The sequence below is a fragment of the Haliotis rufescens genome, unplaced genomic scaffold (assembly GCF_023055435.1).
Source record: "Haliotis rufescens isolate VD_foot unplaced genomic scaffold, xgHalRufe1.0.p SCAF_16, whole genome shotgun sequence".
In the NCBI taxonomy this organism is placed as follows: domain Eukaryota; kingdom Metazoa; phylum Mollusca; class Gastropoda; order Lepetellida; family Haliotidae; genus Haliotis; species Haliotis rufescens.
The window spans coordinates 26967622-26985217 of NW_025963846.1; the positions used below are offsets into that span (position 1 = coordinate 26967622).

Below are 17596 nucleotides of genomic sequence, written 5' to 3' on the forward strand. Positions count from 1 at the left end.
AGAAATGACAAGCTCCTCATTCATAAACTGTCTCAGAAGGTTTATTGCCTTAAGAGGGGAAGTCAAGCAATTCCGTTCTGATAGGGGAACAAATTTCATTGGTGCTATTGAATCCCTTAATGTCACTGCTGTTAATGTAGAAGATGGGCCTGTGCAAGACTTCCTGTACAACAATGGTGTGGTTTGGTTGTTCAACACCCCTCACTCATCTCACATGGGAGGTGTATGGGAGCGAATGATTGGGACTTCTCGGAGAAGCTATGCTCCTGAACACAAAACGGTTGACCCATGAAGTACTCTCGACCCTTATGGCTGAAGTGACGGCAATCATCAATGCTCGACCTATCACATCCATCTCGACTGACCCTCAACAACCGATGATCTTATCACCTGCAATGTTACTGACTCAAAAAACGGAACACACCCCAAATATTGATCTGTCTCTAGATGTAAAAAATATATGCAAGTCTCAGTGGATGTATGTCCAGACACTTACAGAAGAGTTTTGGCGAAGATGGAGACTTGACTACTTGCAGAGTCTTCAAACCAGGTCGAAATGGAAGATTTCCCAGCCTTACCTGCAAGAAGGGGATGTTGTTCTTGTGAAAGACAATTGTGCAAGGAATGAGTGGCCTCTTGGTGTTGTGGAAACAGTGTTTCCTGGACAAGATAACCTTGTCCGCAAAGCCGCGATTCATGTGTACAAGAACGATAAGTGTGTGACTTACAACCGTCCAGTTGTGAACCTTGTTCGCTTGTTTTAATTCCACTTGTGTCTGTGAGATATGTGACATTAGAGCGACATTTCAATTGTGTGTGATTTCAATGCGAAATCAGAAGGGGAGTGTCTTGCCCCCTACGAGGCAATATTTTACGGACGCTTCTCTTTCTATCTAAGTCAGTAAGAGTTATCTTTTCTTACCTTTTTTTTCAAACTTCCGGAAAAAGCACGTGTTTCAAATCAGTGGTTTCTACTCCTACTCAAAGGTCTTATCACCATTACTCAAATGCTGACATGTACAGGTTTTTTACCCCTTTTGTACTACGGGTTTATGATGATTAAAGAAACAATACAAGCATCTTTTCGAAGTCGTTATAAAATGCATAACCTTATTACTACGTATAAAATGGTAAAAGTGTGAAACTGAAATATATGATACTACAATGTCTTAATCGTGCACTAGGGATACAACAAAGTAGGCCTGCACAGTCTCATCACTTTACGACCTGTGACGGCTGACAACACACCGCCATCTAGGGGCCACGTGTATGATGGACAACGCACCAACGTTAGAGGCCAGGCAAAGGACGCTGACTTTGTCACCCTGATGTCGGAGATGGGTTCCTACTGGGAGGGGTTTTCTGACCCCCACTCTTCAATCAGTCACTATCTCCTCCAGGTGGGCACGTGTCGGGGATGTGACGACACGCTCGCTCAGTCACACGTGGAAGCAAGAACAGGTAAAAAGCAAAAATGTTCCTTAAATATCATTAATAACGCAAAACAGTCCTCACTGTACTGGGTGTGAGTAAGTTTGTCCGCCGCTTCAAGAAATATTCCATCAATCTTACGGCGGGTCATCAAAAATGGGCTTCACACATTGTACCCATGTTGGGAATCGAACCCGGGTCTTCGGCTGGACGAGGGAACATTTTAACAACTAGGTTACCACACCTCCTACCTTACTGGGAATCTTGATATTAGTTTTTGAGGTTCGTTGTCCATCAATGTACAGAAAGCATCCTCTTGTCTCGTGTAACAGGCTTAGGACTGATGGTAAAACCTTGGTATTACATATCTACGTTTATACCCCGACATCTGATTGTTGTAATAATATTCATGAAGGCATACTGCGGTAAAACGTGTGTGTTTCATTGTTGTACAAATATTTATGAAGGTCTACTGTGGTAAAATATGCGTGTCTCATTGGTTTACTAATATTTATGGATATATATTGCGGCTACCCTGTACGTGTCTAATTGTAATAATATTTATGAAGGTATACTGCGGCAAAATGTGTTTGTCTTATTGTTGTACTAATAGTTATGAAGGCATTCTGTGGTAAAATGTGTGTGTCCCATTGTTGTACTAATAGTTATGAAGGCATACTGCGGTAAAATGTGTGTCTAATTGTTGTACTAATATTTATGAAAGTATATTGCGGCAAAATTGTGCGTGTCTAATTGTCGTACTAATATTTATGAAGATATACTGCGGCTACCCTGTGCGTGTCTAATTGTTGCAGATGTTGGTTTCTACGACATTGCCTTCAAGTGTGGCATGACGTATTACGTGACGGTGACCGCGTGTAACATGGCTAGTCTGTGCACCATGGCGACAAGTGATGGTGTCATCTTAGACGTGACCGCTCCACGAACTGGGAACATCATGGACGGAACCCGAGATGAAGATGTCCAATATCAGGCTTCCAGGTGATCATGATGCAACTCAATCTGTCATTGGCCATAGTATTATCAAACTTATTTAGGAACAGTAAACAATCCATTATTCATCTGTAAAATAAATTTAAAAAGAAGTTACTAAAGTACTATCTGTTTTTCTGAGTTGGCCTGAACTGAAGGTTGTGATTTTAAAACAAAAGAATTACGGGATCATAAGTTCACATTATCCTGCCAAATAGTTCTTTGTGATTATTGTTTTCAGGACATTCCTTGGTTGTAAGTGGCGAGGCTTCCACGACCCTGAGTCTGGGTTAGCCCACTATGAATGGCGTGTGGGGACAACTCCAGGAGGTGACGAGATTCTCGCAGCAACGAATGCAGCCCTGGAGGAGGCCATCTTCCACACGCTGTCACGTGACCACCAACTTCCGGTTGGACAGACTCTGTACACAACTGTCAGGGCCTACAACAAAGCAGGTTATGAGCTATAACGCACATCTTTAATATCATCTCTCAGTTGAAACCAAAGCTGGCTAAAGTCGAAAGAGAGTATTTATATATCATGAAATTATCATTTATTAATCCTAAAGCGCACATTGGCAGACATTTCATAGCCTCCAGTAGGCTGCACATTTGTTTATATTTTCAAATCTATATTCACCAATTTCTTCCTTAATCACCTTCCTCCAAATACGTATACTTTATTTCTTCGAATGTGAACTTTGAATAAGCATTCGAGATCGGAAGCAAAAATAGAAATAAACTGATATGTTTACAAAACGTAGGGTTAATGCACAGAAATAACACTATAACGAGGAATGCACTAAACAACGTATTTGGGTGTAAGTGACGAATGAAGAGATCAGTTTATGGATTAAAAAACAATATAATATTTGTCACCAATCCGGGAGAAGTAGATGTGGGAAAACTTTACTTACGGGACGATCTGTATCCCCCAGTTGTGATGTGTAGAAAAACTGAATCAAACGAAGAAAGGTGATGCGTATCCAAAACAGCTAGTTGTATATATGTTATCACTTTGTTGTGGCAGGATTATACAGTGAAATTACGTCCAACGGGTTTCTGGTTGACATCACTCCACCGGAAGTTGTCGTGACACCAGGGATTCTAGATGGACACGGTTCCATTGTGGCTGGGACGTCAATCAGCAGGACGACCTTGAGGATAGGCTGGAAGTTCAAGGACGAAGAGTCTTACATTGAGAGACAGTACCTCTCCATCTCATCACACCAACTGGGGGAGTTCAAGTCAAGTCTCCTGAAGGTAACCGTCATTTGTTCATGTTAAACATGGTTTAGAAGCAAGGTGAAGTATACAACACTAATGGTAATATGTATCGCAATCTATATCATCTACATCTACAAAACTGTGACCACACTCAACATCCGCATCTTATAACATTATAATCACGGTTTCTATAATCAATGGATTTGATATCTCATATAAAGTGCATTTATTACAAACATAACACTATTCTATTTCTACCTTCCCTAAAGATCCCAGGACTTGTTGAAGAATACACGCTGTCACAGCTGGACCTCCACGATGGAAGCAGCTACACAGTGAAGCTCGTCGCCTGCAATATGGCCGGCTTATGTCACTCCTCAGACACTGGGGCCATGCTGGTGGACAGCTCGAATCCCTTGACAGGTAACAACACAGCAATATATCAATGAATCATTGACAGTTAACACACAGTAATGTTCCATGAATTTTTGACAGGTAACACAGTAAGGTATCCATGAATCTTTGACAGGTAACATACAGTAATTTGTCCATGAATCATTGACAGGTAATACACAGTAATGTCTCCATGAATCTTTGACAGGTAACACAGTAATGTCTCAATGAATCTTTGACAGGTAACACAGTAATGTCTCCATGAATCTTTGACAGGTAATACACAGTAATGTCTCCATAAATCTTTGACAGGTAACACAGTAATGTCTCCATGAATCTTTGACAGGTAACACAGTAATGTCTCAATGAATCCTTGACAGGTAACGAACAGTAATAATTCCATAAATCGTTGACAGTTGACACACACTATTGTATCCATGGATCTTTGACGGTTAACACAACAATGTATCCACGAATGTTCCACTCTTCTCTCACTAACACGGTTCTATGACTGTAATGCAGGTGCGCTAGCTGTGCACACCGACCATGCAGCGGGGTTGTCTCGACACCAGTCTGGCTGGATGACATGGAACAGGACCCGGCTGAACCTCGCTTGGCTTGGCTTCTCTGATCTCCATTCTGGAATAACGCACTACATCATCACAGCGGGGTCTGCTGAGTTCGGGACGGATCTTACTGAGGTGGAATCACGTTCATACTGAAAACACATTACATATTTAAAAATATTTTGTCCGAGGTTATATAATACTGATGTGTCGTTGGTATGACGTATACACAGTTTCATGTAGTAGGTGAGGTGAGGTGAAATTGGGTTTAACGTCGCGTCCAAGATTATTGCACTTATATAGCGACGTGCATGTACGAGTATGTGTTTGTGTGGCTGCTTGTTCTAGTCCGGACTAATGCCGATTTATAGTGCTAGCTCACTGAGATTCCACGCCGCAGTTTAACATGAATTCCCCACTCAGACACAGTATACTCACTCCGAGCCGACCAGTCCTTGTTTTAGCCCCTTAATGCCGAGCGCCAGACAGGGTAACAACAAGTACCATCTTTTAATGTCTTTTGGTATGACGCGGCTTGGGATCGAACCCCGGACCTTCCGCTCTCCGGGCGGACGCTCTACCACAGGACCACGGAGGCGGTCATTTCATGTAGTAGGGATACTAACATACTAAAAGAAACAACATAGATACACGGAGGAACACTTACAGATTTGTCGTTGTTGGTGCATTTTGAGATGGGGAAGTGTGATGAGGTGAGATTTAATGGGGCGGAATGGGGTTTTAGCGTCGCGCTCAACAATATTGCACTTATATAGCGACGTGGTGCATGCACGTCTGTGTGTGTGTGTGTATGTGTGTGTGTGTGTGTGTGTGTGTGTGTGTGTGTGTGTGTGTGTGTGTGTGTGTATGTGTGTTTATGTTTGTTTGTTTGTTTGTTTGTTTGTTTGTTTGTACTAGTACTACCACTCCGACACGGTGTTCTGACTCCGAGGTGACCTGGTGCATCTTGAAACCACCTTGACATCATTTACTTACAGATACGTGTGTCTGTTGCAGGGAAGCACATTTGTGCTCGTACAACACAATGTGTCTGGCATTGAGCACGAGGACGAAGGCAGAGTTCAGACTGGTGTTGTAGACACAAATGACCTCTCTTCCACACCGTCTGTGTTTGTGGCAATCTGGGCTGTCAACGGGGTAGGTGTTACATGTTCGCGAACACCTGGTGTCAACGCTGGTTTTCAGTGATCCATTCATGTAATTTTCACTGCTAATTTGCCCTTTTCCAAATGGAATCTGCTTCGGCATATTTCCGAGACTGATTGTTCTCTCGCGTTGACGTTTTATATTTACAACCCAAGAACACACAAAAACATTCCCACAGAATTAACCTAGTTATGTTTCTATGTTCAATGTGTATTCCTTGTGACCCAGGTTGGCCTCAAGAGTGATGCGCTTCACCTGGAACTGGAACTAGGAGCTGGGGGGAAGCTGGAGCTGGTCAGACGGTGTCAGTCGTACAACTGCGAGGGTCACTGTGTCTGTGCCGTGCAGGACAGGACGTGCCACCACACACGCGGATGTACACAGCTGCTGGATGGTACGTCACAAGTGATGGCTCCACAGGGAGGATCTAACTCGGTTGCAATAACAATTACAGAATGTCAGTTCACAGCAAATATTGATCATTAATTATGATAAGAACCAGTAATCACTCGTGCATGGCGGTATATGTCACTGTTTATATCCTAGGTGGGTCAAAAAATGTTCTGGCTGTGACAGATGTCACTGACCTCCGCTTCACAACATCCGAGGACATTGACTACTCACCATCAGACACCTTCATGGCTGCCCGTTGGACGGTGCTGAAACAACAAGGGCTGCCTTTCACACAGTACAGTTTCTCTTATTACTTAATATCTAGAATATTTGTAAAGGTTGCTTGAAATAATTCATCGTTGTGACCACAGTGTGCCAGGTAGCTCAGCCAGTTTGTTGTTGCCTGCAGGTATGAGGTCAGTCTTGGAGACAGTGACAGCGACTACCCAACGGGTGTGTTTGACAGTCACTCCCACAGAGTCTGGTTCAGCGTCGGGCGGCAAACATCAGCTGTCATCCTTCTGGCACACGGTACTGACTCACCTACCTATCATCATGCGATCTTTACGTAGAAGTCTGCAAATTATGTAGTTCCATAAAGCGATCTTAGTGCTAAGACGATCCAATACTTGACCTTTGAACTACGGCAGTCTAAGCGCTAACTAAAAACGAAATGTTTCGTATCAAACTATGTGTTGTAGTATTCATTTACAAAGCAATGAAAGAGAAGGGATGTTTGTAATAGAGTATGAACTATAATGGACTATTCTGACTAACTGTCGTGCTTGTGACCAAGGCGAGGACCTCAGCAGCCGGCTTTGGTATTCCTTCTTTGTGAGAGGCTGGTATAATGCGACGACGTATAACATCTTCAAGTCAGATGGGGTCATGGTCGACACAGCCCCTCCCAAGACCACCGACAACCAGGCACTCGCAGTGAGTCAACACACATTGTGGTTTTGTTTTACATGTGGAACAAAGCAATTCCATGTTTATAATGTTGCAAGCATGTTGTAAGAATCTCATTGCTCTTCCTTAAATAAGGCAGATTTGATATTGTCACTCAAACATATTTGATAGAAAATACGGCTCCTCATTTGTTCACACGTAATGATAAGTTCGTTCGCCCACTAGTGACACATGTGACTCATAATCATGAATGATCTGAAGATATTATATGATTCATATGTGCGTTCCACTTAAATCTTAATAAGTTTGCTGCCCCTGGAAGATGGTAAAATAGGCTTGACTTCTAGGACAATATCTGGTGATCTTTTTGAGGACTTCCGGTGTTAATGCTTTCAGTCAATGGTTTGGTTGGTCCAGATTTGACCGATAACCGCCCATCACGGTATAGCTAAATATTTATGATTGTGGTTTTAAACGGCATTCACCTGCTCAGTCTCCAACACTATATGTTAATGATGCAGGTGATTGAGCTCAGTGATGACGATAGAGTCAAGGATGCAGACTTTCAGATGGCGACGGACACAGTCAGGGTCAGCTGGACCAACAAGTTCCTGCCGGGCGCCGCTGGGATTCTCAAGTACCAGGTCTACATCAGTACAAGCCCCGGGGGTGAGCGTTCTAAATTTCCCAACTCCCCCAACACATTACAGATCAGTATAAAGATGTACATGTGTCTCACCTGGAAGCTGATGTCCTAGGACCAACACATTACAGATCAATATTAAAGTGTGCATGTATCTAGCCTGGAAGCTGATGTCCTAGGACCAACACATCACAGATCAATATTAAAGTGTGCATGTATCTAACCTGGAAGCTGATGTCCTAGGACCAACACATCACAGATCAGTATAGAAGTGTGCATGTATCTAACCTGGAAGCTGATGTCCTAGGACCAACAAATTACAGATCAATATTAAAGTGTGCATGTATCTAGCCTGGAAGCTGATGTCCTAGGACCAACACATCACAGATCAATATAGAAGTTTGCATGTATCTAACCTGGAAACTGATGTCCTAGGACCAACACATTACAGATCAGTATAGAAGTGTGCATGTATCTAACCTGGAAGCTGATGTCCTAGGACCAACACATTACAGATCAATATAGAAGTGTGCATGTATCTAACCTGGAAACTGATGTCCTAGGACCAACACATTACAGATCAATATAGAAGTGTGCATGTATCTAACCTGGAAACTGATGTCCTAGGACCAACACATTACAGATCAGTATAGAAGTGTGCATGTATCTAACCTGGAAACTGATGTCCTAGGACCAACACATTACAGATCAATATAGAAGTGTGCATGTATCTAACCTGGAAGCTGATGTCCTAGGACCAACACATTACAGATCAGTATAGAAATGTGCATATATCTAACCTGGAAGCTGATGTCCTAGGACCAACACATCACAGATCAATATAGAAGTGTGCATGTATCTACCCTGGAAGCTGATGTCCTAGGACCGACACGTCACAGACCAATATAGAAGTGTGCATGTATCTAACCTGGAAGCTGATGTCCTAGGACCAACACATCACAGATCAGTATAGAAGTGTGCATGTATCTCACCTGGAAGCTGATGTCCTAGGACCAACACGTTACAGATCAGTATAGACGTGTGCATGTATCTCACCCGGAAGCTGATGTCTTAGGACCAACACATTACAAGTTAATATAGAAATGTGAGTGTATCTAACCTGGAAGCTGATGTCCTTGGACCAACAACTTACAAATCAATATTAAAGTGTGCATGTATCTAGCCTGGAAGCTGATGTCCTAGGACCAACAAATTACAGATCAATATTAAAGTGTGCATGTATCTAGCCTGGAAGCTGATGTCCTAGGACCAACACGTTACCGATCAATATAGAAGTGTGCATATATCTCACCCGGAAACTGATGTCTTAGGACCAACACATTACAGATCAGTATAGAAATGTGCATATATCTAACCTGGAAGCTGATTTCCTAGGACCAACACATTACAGATCAATATAGAAATGTGCATGTATCTCACCCGGAAACTGATGTCTTAGGACCAACACATTACAGATCAGTATAGAAGTGTGCATATATCTAACCTGGAAGCTGATTTCCTAGGACCAACACATTACAGATCAATATAGAAATGTGCATGTATCTCACCCGGAAACTGATGTCTTAGGACCAACACATTACAAGTTAATATAGAAATGTGAGTGTATCTAACCTGGAAGCTGATGTCCTTGGACCAACAACTTACAAATCAATATAGAAGTGAGCATGTGTCTTTCCTTGAAGCTGATGTCCTAGGACCAACACATTACAGATCAATATAGAAATATGCTTATATATTACCTGGAAGCTGATGTCCGAGGACCAACACATCACAGATCAGTATAGAAGTGTGCATGTATCTAACCTGGAAGCTGATGTCCTAGGACCAACAAATTACAGATCAATATTAAAGTGTGCATGTATCTAGCCTGGAAGTTGATGTCCTAGGACCAACACGTCACAAATCAATATAGAAGTGTGCATATATCTAACCTGGAAGCTGATGTCCTAGGACCAACACATCACAGATCAATATGGAAGTGTGCATATATCTAACCTGGAAGCTGATGTCCTAGGACCAACACATCACAGATCAATATAGAAGTGTGCATGTATCTACCCTGGAAGCTGATGTCCTAGGACCAACACGTCACAGATCAATATAGAAGTGTGCATGTATCTAACCTGGAAGCTGATGTCCTAGGACCAACACATCACAGATCAATATAGAAGTGTGCATGTATCTAACCTGGAAGCTGATGTCCTAGGACCGACACGTCACGGATCAATATAGGAGTGTGCATGTATCTAACCTGGAAGATGATGTCCTAGGACCAACACATTACAGATCAGTATAGAAATGTGCTTGAATCTAACCTGGAAGCTGATGTCCAAGGTAGCTAATATCCTACCCCGAACATTGATTCATTACTCACAACGACCAGCACAGCTTGTCCTTCTAAATACCTTGGAATTGATTGACCGGCGTTGACTTTACTTTCACTGACTTATGTGTTATTAATATTGTAATTATTGCTATTATTATTGATGTTGTTATTATTCGCTGTACATGGGAAATGAAAGGATGCAATAGCTGACAAATTATAAAGGATGGTTAGGTTCGCATAGGTTCGACTCCCACTTTGGGACAATATGTGAAACCCATTTCAGGTTCCCCCGCCGCAATATAGCTGACTATAACAAAACTCATTGACTGACTCAATAACTTCACTATTTCAGGACACAGTATCCACGCGTCAGATGACCTGACCACCACGAAGTACACAGCCAGGGGGCCTGAGTCTACAAGCAGCCACAGTGTACTACTCCAGTGTCCTGGCCTACAACAGAGCTGGCCTGGTCAGCTGGGCTCACTCTGACGGTGTCCGGGTGGACGTGCTGCCTCCTGTAGCGGGCAGAGTGGATGACGGACAAAGTATGTTCCCTTCTGCAGTATCAGCGCTTGAAGTGTTGTCTGTTGCTGTACGTCGCAATACCAGCTGTACCAGAGCGTCCTGTTTATTACTAAGTAATGGAATGTTGAGAGAAGGGTTGACGTCGATACGATTACACAGCAGCAACGCCAGTGCCCGACCACCCTCGCACATCTTAGAGCAGGTCCAGTAACCGATGATTGTTCAGGTTCGGTGACTTGGTTGATAATTTGTCGTTGGCGAGCATTGTTGCTCATAAAATCAATCCCCAGATCGTTTGGTCCTGATTTAATTATTAACAGACAATCGTCATACAGCAGGAATATTGTGGCGTTCCACATCGAACAAACAAACAATTTTCAATTGACCCGGGATCTCCACAGAGCTTAAAATAACTGGTGAGATGTGGTTACTTGACTTGTGTAGTTACCTCCTCTAACTGTCTCTAATACATCCCTGCAGACATGCACGACACGGACTACCAGAGTTCTCCATCAGAGGTCTCCGCCTCCTGGCACGGCTTCTCTGACACGGACTCCACGATCATCGCATACTTCTGGTGTGTGGGAAGGGTCAACGACACAACAGACTGCAGTGTGCTGGGCTGGCGGGAGACTGGGCTTCATACCACCTTCTCGGCACAACTTGCTTCCCCTCTCCCTAGCGGTATGTATCCTGATCAGATCCGTCTGGCCTAATCCAAGTACCAGCATGTACTGACACTTAATAAAGATAGCCCAGCTTAGCGTCACGCGCCGCCTCCTGATGGTTTCACTCATCATTCGTCCCAAACTTCCTGCGGAGGACTTGTCACCAAAGTAAATGTTCTGTAACAGCAAATTTTCAAAAGCAAGTGGCGAAACATAAACTGTCCCACAGTGAAACTAAACTGAATTGTTTGATTGGCATTACTTGACGGATGACAACGTAGACACAATTTATGAATAACAACTTCTTCGATACGGCAAAGGCGACGTTTCGGTATAGATCATTATATCATTGTCTTGTTTGACAACGGTATAGATCATTATATCATTGTCTTGCTTGACAACGGTATAGATCATTATATCATTGTCTTGCTTGACAACGGTATAGATCATTATATCATTGTCTTGCTTGACAACGGTATAGATCATTATATCATTGTCTTGCTTGACAACGGTATAGATCATTATATCATTGTCTTGCTTGACAACGGTATAGATCATTATATCATTGTCTTGCTTGACAACGGTATAGATCATTATATCATTGTCTTGCTTGACAACGGTATAAGGATCTGTAACGAAACATCGTCTTTACAGTATTAAAGAAGTTGTTGTTCATAAATTGTGTCTTCTTTGTGAAACTAATTATTGAAAATCCTGTAAAGGCTATGACGCTTGGTAATGTCCTAAGAGGCGCCTAACTATTCATTAAGGAAGCCTTCCAGAAACGCCTGATGACGGTATTCCCTTGTTTCTAGGTACACGCTTATGGAGCAAGGTGTATGCTGTAGATGCAGTGCGTCACGCCTCAGACGTAGCTGTATCGGACGGCGTTGTCGTCGACACATCTCCCCCAGAACCACAGTCCGTGGCATACCTAGGAGGCAACTTGGTGAAGAATCCTTCGTTTGAGATACAAAATAAACCTGTGAATTCATCGACGTGCAATGAACCTCTTCCCGAGCACTGGCAGACTAACAACTCTACATGCATACACATTGTTACATCTGAGCGTCCATCAGCTAGACATGGTAACAGCTATGTTGTAATCAGCGGATCTGTCCTCCAGAGAGATATACATCTCAGTGTGGGGCAAGTGTACAAAGTGAAGATTAATGTGGGATATACAGAGAACACGGACATACATCACAGCGTTATAGAAGGCTTCGTCTCAGTTGGTATTGAAGTGATCACATTCAGACTAGAGCCAAATCTATGCCGAGGGGTGTGTGATGTTGGGAGACATTATGTTATCATGTGGATTACACACACGTTTTCCTTCATTGCTCGGGAGGAATCCACACAACTTACTATTGGCACGAAGTCAAGGTCCATGGCGATGGCAGTTGATCACGTGACACTGCAGAGCGTCAAGTATGGTGGACATGACGAGGCTGGTGACACGGAGAAGCACGTGGAGGTGAACGCGGTGTTCCTGCTTCACTGGTCGTCTGTGCACGTGTCCTGGCACTTCAAGGACACCGAGTCCCCTATCACCATGTACCAGTGGGCAGTAGGTGAGTACCCAATCATGTAAGAGTGGGCGGTAGGTAAGTCCCCCATCACCATGTACCAGTGGGCAGTAGGTGAGTACCCAGTCATGTAAGAATGGGCAATAGGAAAGTCCGCCATCACCATGTGGGCAGTAGGTGAGTCGGCCATCATGTACCAGTGGACAGTAGGTGAGTCTCCTATCACCATGTACCAGTGGGCAGTAGGTGAGTCCCCCATCACCATGTACCAGTGGGCAGTAGGTGAGTCTCCTATCACCATGTACCAGTGGGCAGTAGGTGAGTCTCCTATCACCATGTACCAGTGGACAGTAGGTAAGTCCCTATCACCATGTACCAGTGGGCAGTAGGTAAGTCCCCATCACCATGTACCAGTGGGCAGTAGGTGAGTCCCCCATCACCATGTACCAGTGGACAGTAGGTGAGTCCCCCATCACCATGAACCAGTGGGCAGTAGGTGAGTCCCCCATCACCATGTACCAGTGGACAGTAGGTAAGTCCCCATCACCATGAACCAGTGGGCAGTAGGTGAGCCTCCTATCACCATGTACCAGTGGGCAGTACGTGAGTCTCCAATCATGTAAGAATGGGCAGTAGAAAAGTCCGCCATCACCATGTGGGCAGTAGGTGAGTCGGCCATCATGTACCAGTGGACAGTAGGTAAGTCCCCATCACCATGTACCAGTGGGCAGTAGGTGAGTACCAAATCATGTAAGAGGGGGCGGTAGGAAAGTACCCCATAACCATGTTCTAGTGGGCAGTCGGTAAGGGCTTGACTTGGGAGGATCTAGATTAAGAATGTATGAGATTATTTATACCACGGCGTATCCACATACTGTGGGCGAAAAGCCCCCATAACAAGGGATGCAGGCCTTAGACGTGTACCCCTTTGTGGAAATCAACACGCACGCGACACAACCATGATCATATCAGGGCTAATATGGTTGTTGAACGAGCTAGCACAGGATCGACTCACATGTGGGTATATTGAGCGTAGTAATAAAACTATATGTTTATTTAGACATGGAGAAATACAGAAACAAAACTGTTGATAGTCTAGTGTGACCTGAGCAGCATCCAAGCCTGTAAGTAATAACATCGACTCTCCATGCAGGTCTGGTGGAAGGCGGGACACAGGTGCAGGGCTTCACTAATGTTGGTAGAAACCCTCAAGGAACAGTTTCTGTCCAGAATCTCACTCACAACTCCAGACTGTATGTGTCAGTACTCGCCACTAACGCTGCCGGCCTGACGTTACTGACCAGAGCTGAACCAGTGACGGTGGACATGACGCCACCAACTATACAACAAGTCAACGATGGTTCAGGTAAAACTTTGAATTGAAACGTGTCTTGCATTAATACTGTTTGCCATTCCAAATACTCCTGCATACGTGTACATTCCAGCATGCCTATTCCTTTGCAATGACCATAGTGAATGAGTGGGTGAGTATGGTTTTACGCTGCTTTTAGCAATATTCCAGCAATATCACGGCGAGTGACACCAGAAATTGGCTTCACACATTGAATCCATGCTGGGAATCAAACCTGGGTCTTCGGCATGGCGAGCGAACGCTTTAACCACAAGGCTACCCGACCGCCCTATTTTGTGATAGAATCCATTGCTCCCTTGCTCCATAGCTATATGATCACACAGCTGTAATGCTCCATTGCTATATAATCACACATGTATAATGCTCCATTGCTAAATGATCATCCAGCTATAATGCTCCATTGCTATATGATCACACATGTATAATGCTCCATTGCTATATGATCACACAGCTCTAATGCCCCATTGCTATATGATGACACAGCTATAATGCTCTATTGCTATATGATCACCCAGTTGTAATGCTCTTCTTCTAGGAGTTGATGCAGACTTCCTTTCACCAGAGGACATGGCAGCGAACTGGGCTGTGGAAGATCAGGAATCGGCTTCTATCAACTGTGACATTGCTATAGGTAAGGAACAGACATATTTATACAACATGCTTGTTGTCATAATCGATTAGAAAAATACATTAATCAACGAAAAGGTAAATTCGTGTAGAAACTGCATAAGCTGATGTTGTTTCAACATATCTTTGTGTATCCCAACGGAACTTCATTTTCAATATCGTCTGACTGAATAGCTTTTATATCTTCTGCAGGGCACACGCCTGGAGATGACGACGTCCGTCGGTTTGCTCGAACTAATCCCGGAGTTAGATTTACCAGGTGGAATCTGACTGATATAGTGACGTCATCTAGTTTGAAGGTGTACACGACAGTACGTTGCCATAACAACGCGGGGCAGACCTCCGAGTCCTCATCTGATGGTGTCGTCATCGTGTCCAGGGGAGACGTTGCGACTGTAGCTGGCTTCAAGGTCCTGGAGGAAAGCCCCTCTGAGTTCTCAGACAGAGGCCAGTGTCATGTAGCCCGAGACACTGTGAGACTTCGCTGGGAGGGAGGAGAAACCCAGACTCCTTACACTACGCTGGTATGTCGACTCCAGTTGACGTCTTCAACGTAGAAACTTGCTCTAGTCACAACTACCATGTGTGAAGCTGGTGCTTGGTTATATTGCTGTGAAATCACACACACACACAGATTTTGTAACATTCTTACATATTTGTTTTGTGTTTTTTTAATTAAACATATAGGTTCACATCGAGGGTAGCAGTTTGATCTACGAACAGATCGTCCCGAGTATATTCACATACACATCTGCCAAGCTGTGTGGATTGAAGCTCAGCGATCTGACAACCTACAACATCAGTGCCATGCATGTGCTGGACAAGGCAGGGTACCCGACAGAAGCTTCTATCACCACGCATGGACCGCCACCAAGTCTAAACAGTAAGATAGCTCAACAGTTATCGTAAATACAGCAAATTCGTAAATACAAATTTAAATGCAACAAAATTCAATGTTATGTTGTATCTGTTTCCTGACAGTGATGTCTGGTTTACTTCAGAAGCAGCGAAGATCTCGTCTAGGACGTCCGACAGGACGACCACTCTGTCCTGGCCTGGCCTGTTTACCTCCCCCTGGGGCCAGCTTGTGTATGAAGTGATGGTGGGCAGGGTGGAGGGTGGGGCAGATGTGGTGGACGGGCTGCTGACACGCGAGGAGCAGATGAAGCTGAACCTGTCCTCGCATCCACAAACTGTCACTGCCGTATATGTCTCTATAACAGCCATTGATGCGTGTGGATACACTGCTTACTACTCACAGGCTGTGGGTGTCGGCCCGTGACTCCAACTGGTTCGTTGAAGTGTAAATCGTGATTAAATATTGTTTTCTAATTTTGACAGTGTAATTGTTCCCATCCGTACATGCTCACACACTCATCAGTCAATTTGATCATCATGACCAATTTTGAAATTATATTTATGATCAAGTTTTTTTGTCATTACACAAATATGATATTTTGTAATAGTTGTTGCTAATGTCCTGATCCCAAAACTGTATCCAGTGCTTTCTGAAAATCCTCAAAAGAACAACATAATTACTTTCTCCTTCCTTTTAATAACTCCCCCCTATTTTTAAAGATTGATTTAACAACACCTACGTAACATTTGTTCTTGGAATATGCAAGTACCAAGAACCATGTTACAAAGTTTGACATAAATATCTTTAAAGACATCAATGGTGGTTAAACAGATACATTAATTAGTCTATCAATACCAGCATCTATGTCCTTTTTTTCAAATTCACAGTTTTGGAATTTTACATTTTGTAATAGCTGCATTAAGTAGTGTGCTTTCTCAATGTTTACGTCATGTAGATTATCTATATCAAAGTCATCTTCTGCCGAAACTGCTTTTAAAGTCATAGGAAAGTTGAGTACAGATTCAACCTGTGAGAGTAAGGATACGCTGAGAAGGAATAAACCAAGGTTAACAATCTCATTATCTGTTGGCCGTGATCAAAGATATTTATGCTAAATATATAACAATAACCAATAACCATGCTTCATTATTATAATGTGTTGTTTATTTGTCATTCTTGTACCCAATAAATTATAATCATATATTTTGCTTCTTTGTGTGGGTTCATCCATATAATTACGAATTCGGATGTAGCAGCTAGGGGGTTAGCTGTGCACACAACTGTGAACTTTGTTATAAGCTGTTGGAGTTTGGGGAGGATCCCACATGAGTAATTAACAGACAAGTGCAAGTGCTTATCCCCACCCGACACTAACTACCCTGCTAACTCCTAATCCACAATGAGACGACATTGAGTTCATATCGCCAGTGTACTAGGAGATAACTAGCAAACCTGTTAAGTGGAAATTTTGTCCAGGGCCAACGTGCACAAAGCGATCTTAGCACTGCGGCTATTGTACGACTGTTAAAGTATTGAGTTATGAACATCTTAGCACTAAGACTGCTTTGTGCAAGTGGGCCCAGGTCCCTTGATTTTCTATTAATCTGTTATTCTCAATACTGAAAGGCCATGGGCCACAGTACATGTATTATAGGATACTAGCGCAGAGAGTGCACAAACAAATTACTTCCTAATTGACATGCCATGATAAATAAGCCTGATAAGTTACGAACGACATTTGTCTTGACTGATTACATCAAAAAAAAAATTTGTACTTTGGGATGAACCAAATAAAACCGTTTTATGTATGTTTTTCTCATGTTATTATGTTTAGTACGTGCCAATAACATGTGATATTCATCCACCACTGAATCTGAATTCGTTGCGTACACAAACTTTTATATATTGGTATATTATTGTACCTCCCCAGTGCACGAAGCATCA

General features: G+C 43.2%; 3 protein-coding genes across 3 annotated transcripts in view; all 3 read left to right on the plus strand.

The window, feature by feature from the left end:
• Positions 1-1529, plus strand: part of LOC124126161 — a 56936-nt gene extending 55407 nt beyond the window's left edge. The window contains exon 35 of the mRNA XM_048396634.1: positions 1185-1529. Coding sequence (XP_048252591.1) covers positions 1185-1529 — 345 coding nt within the window. The remainder of the gene's footprint in view (positions 1-1184) is intronic.
• Positions 1530-2214: 685 nt separating this feature from the next.
• LOC124122338 lies at positions 2215-11188 on the plus strand. The gene is made up of 13 exons (XM_048397067.1): positions 2215-2433; positions 2666-2880; positions 3455-3687; positions 3921-4074; positions 4567-4745; positions 5628-5768; positions 6006-6171; positions 6324-6465; positions 6580-6701; positions 6967-7106; positions 7601-7748; positions 10422-10617; positions 11078-11188. The coding sequence occupies exons 1-12, from the start codon at positions 2282-2284 to the stop codon at positions 10559-10561; spliced, it is 1932 nt and encodes a 643-aa protein (XP_048253024.1). The 5' UTR covers positions 2215-2281; the 3' UTR covers positions 10562-10617; positions 11078-11188.
• Positions 11189-13159: 1971 nt separating this feature from the next.
• Positions 13160-16855, plus strand: LOC124126156. Its single transcript, XM_048397070.1, has 6 exons — positions 13160-13183; positions 13948-14160; positions 14702-14797; positions 14986-15317; positions 15481-15676; positions 15795-16855. Exons 1-6 carry the CDS (start codon positions 13165-13167, stop codon positions 16073-16075), a joined length of 1137 nt encoding a protein of 378 aa, XP_048253027.1. The 5' UTR covers positions 13160-13164; the 3' UTR covers positions 16076-16855.
• The last annotated feature ends 741 nt before the right edge of the window (positions 16856-17596 follow it).

What these genes read in the sequence shown, in the direction of transcription:
- LOC124126156 (XM_048397070.1), top strand. An exon ending in CAACTGTGACATTGCTATAG is followed by an intron (nt 14,798 to 14,985) that starts GTAAGGAACAGA and finishes TATCTTCTGCAG; the next exon opens with GGCACACGCCTGGAGATGAC. An exon ending in ACCGCCACCAAGTCTAAACA is followed by an intron (nt 15,677 to 15,794) that starts GTAAGATAGCTC and finishes GGTTTACTTCAG; the next exon opens with AAGCAGCGAAGATCTCGTCT.
- LOC124122338 (XM_048397067.1), top strand. Translation starts at nt 2,282, where the DNA reads ATGACGTATTACGTGACGGTGACCGCGTGTAACATGGCTAGTCTGTGC. An exon ending in TCGGGACGGATCTTACTGAG is followed by an intron (nt 4,746 to 5,627) that starts GTGGAATCACGT and finishes TGTCTGTTGCAG; the next exon opens with GGAAGCACATTTGTGCTCGT. An exon ending in CATCAGTACAAGCCCCGGGG is followed by an intron (nt 7,749 to 10,421) that starts GTGAGCGTTCTA and finishes TCACTATTTCAG; the next exon opens with GACACAGTATCCACGCGTCA.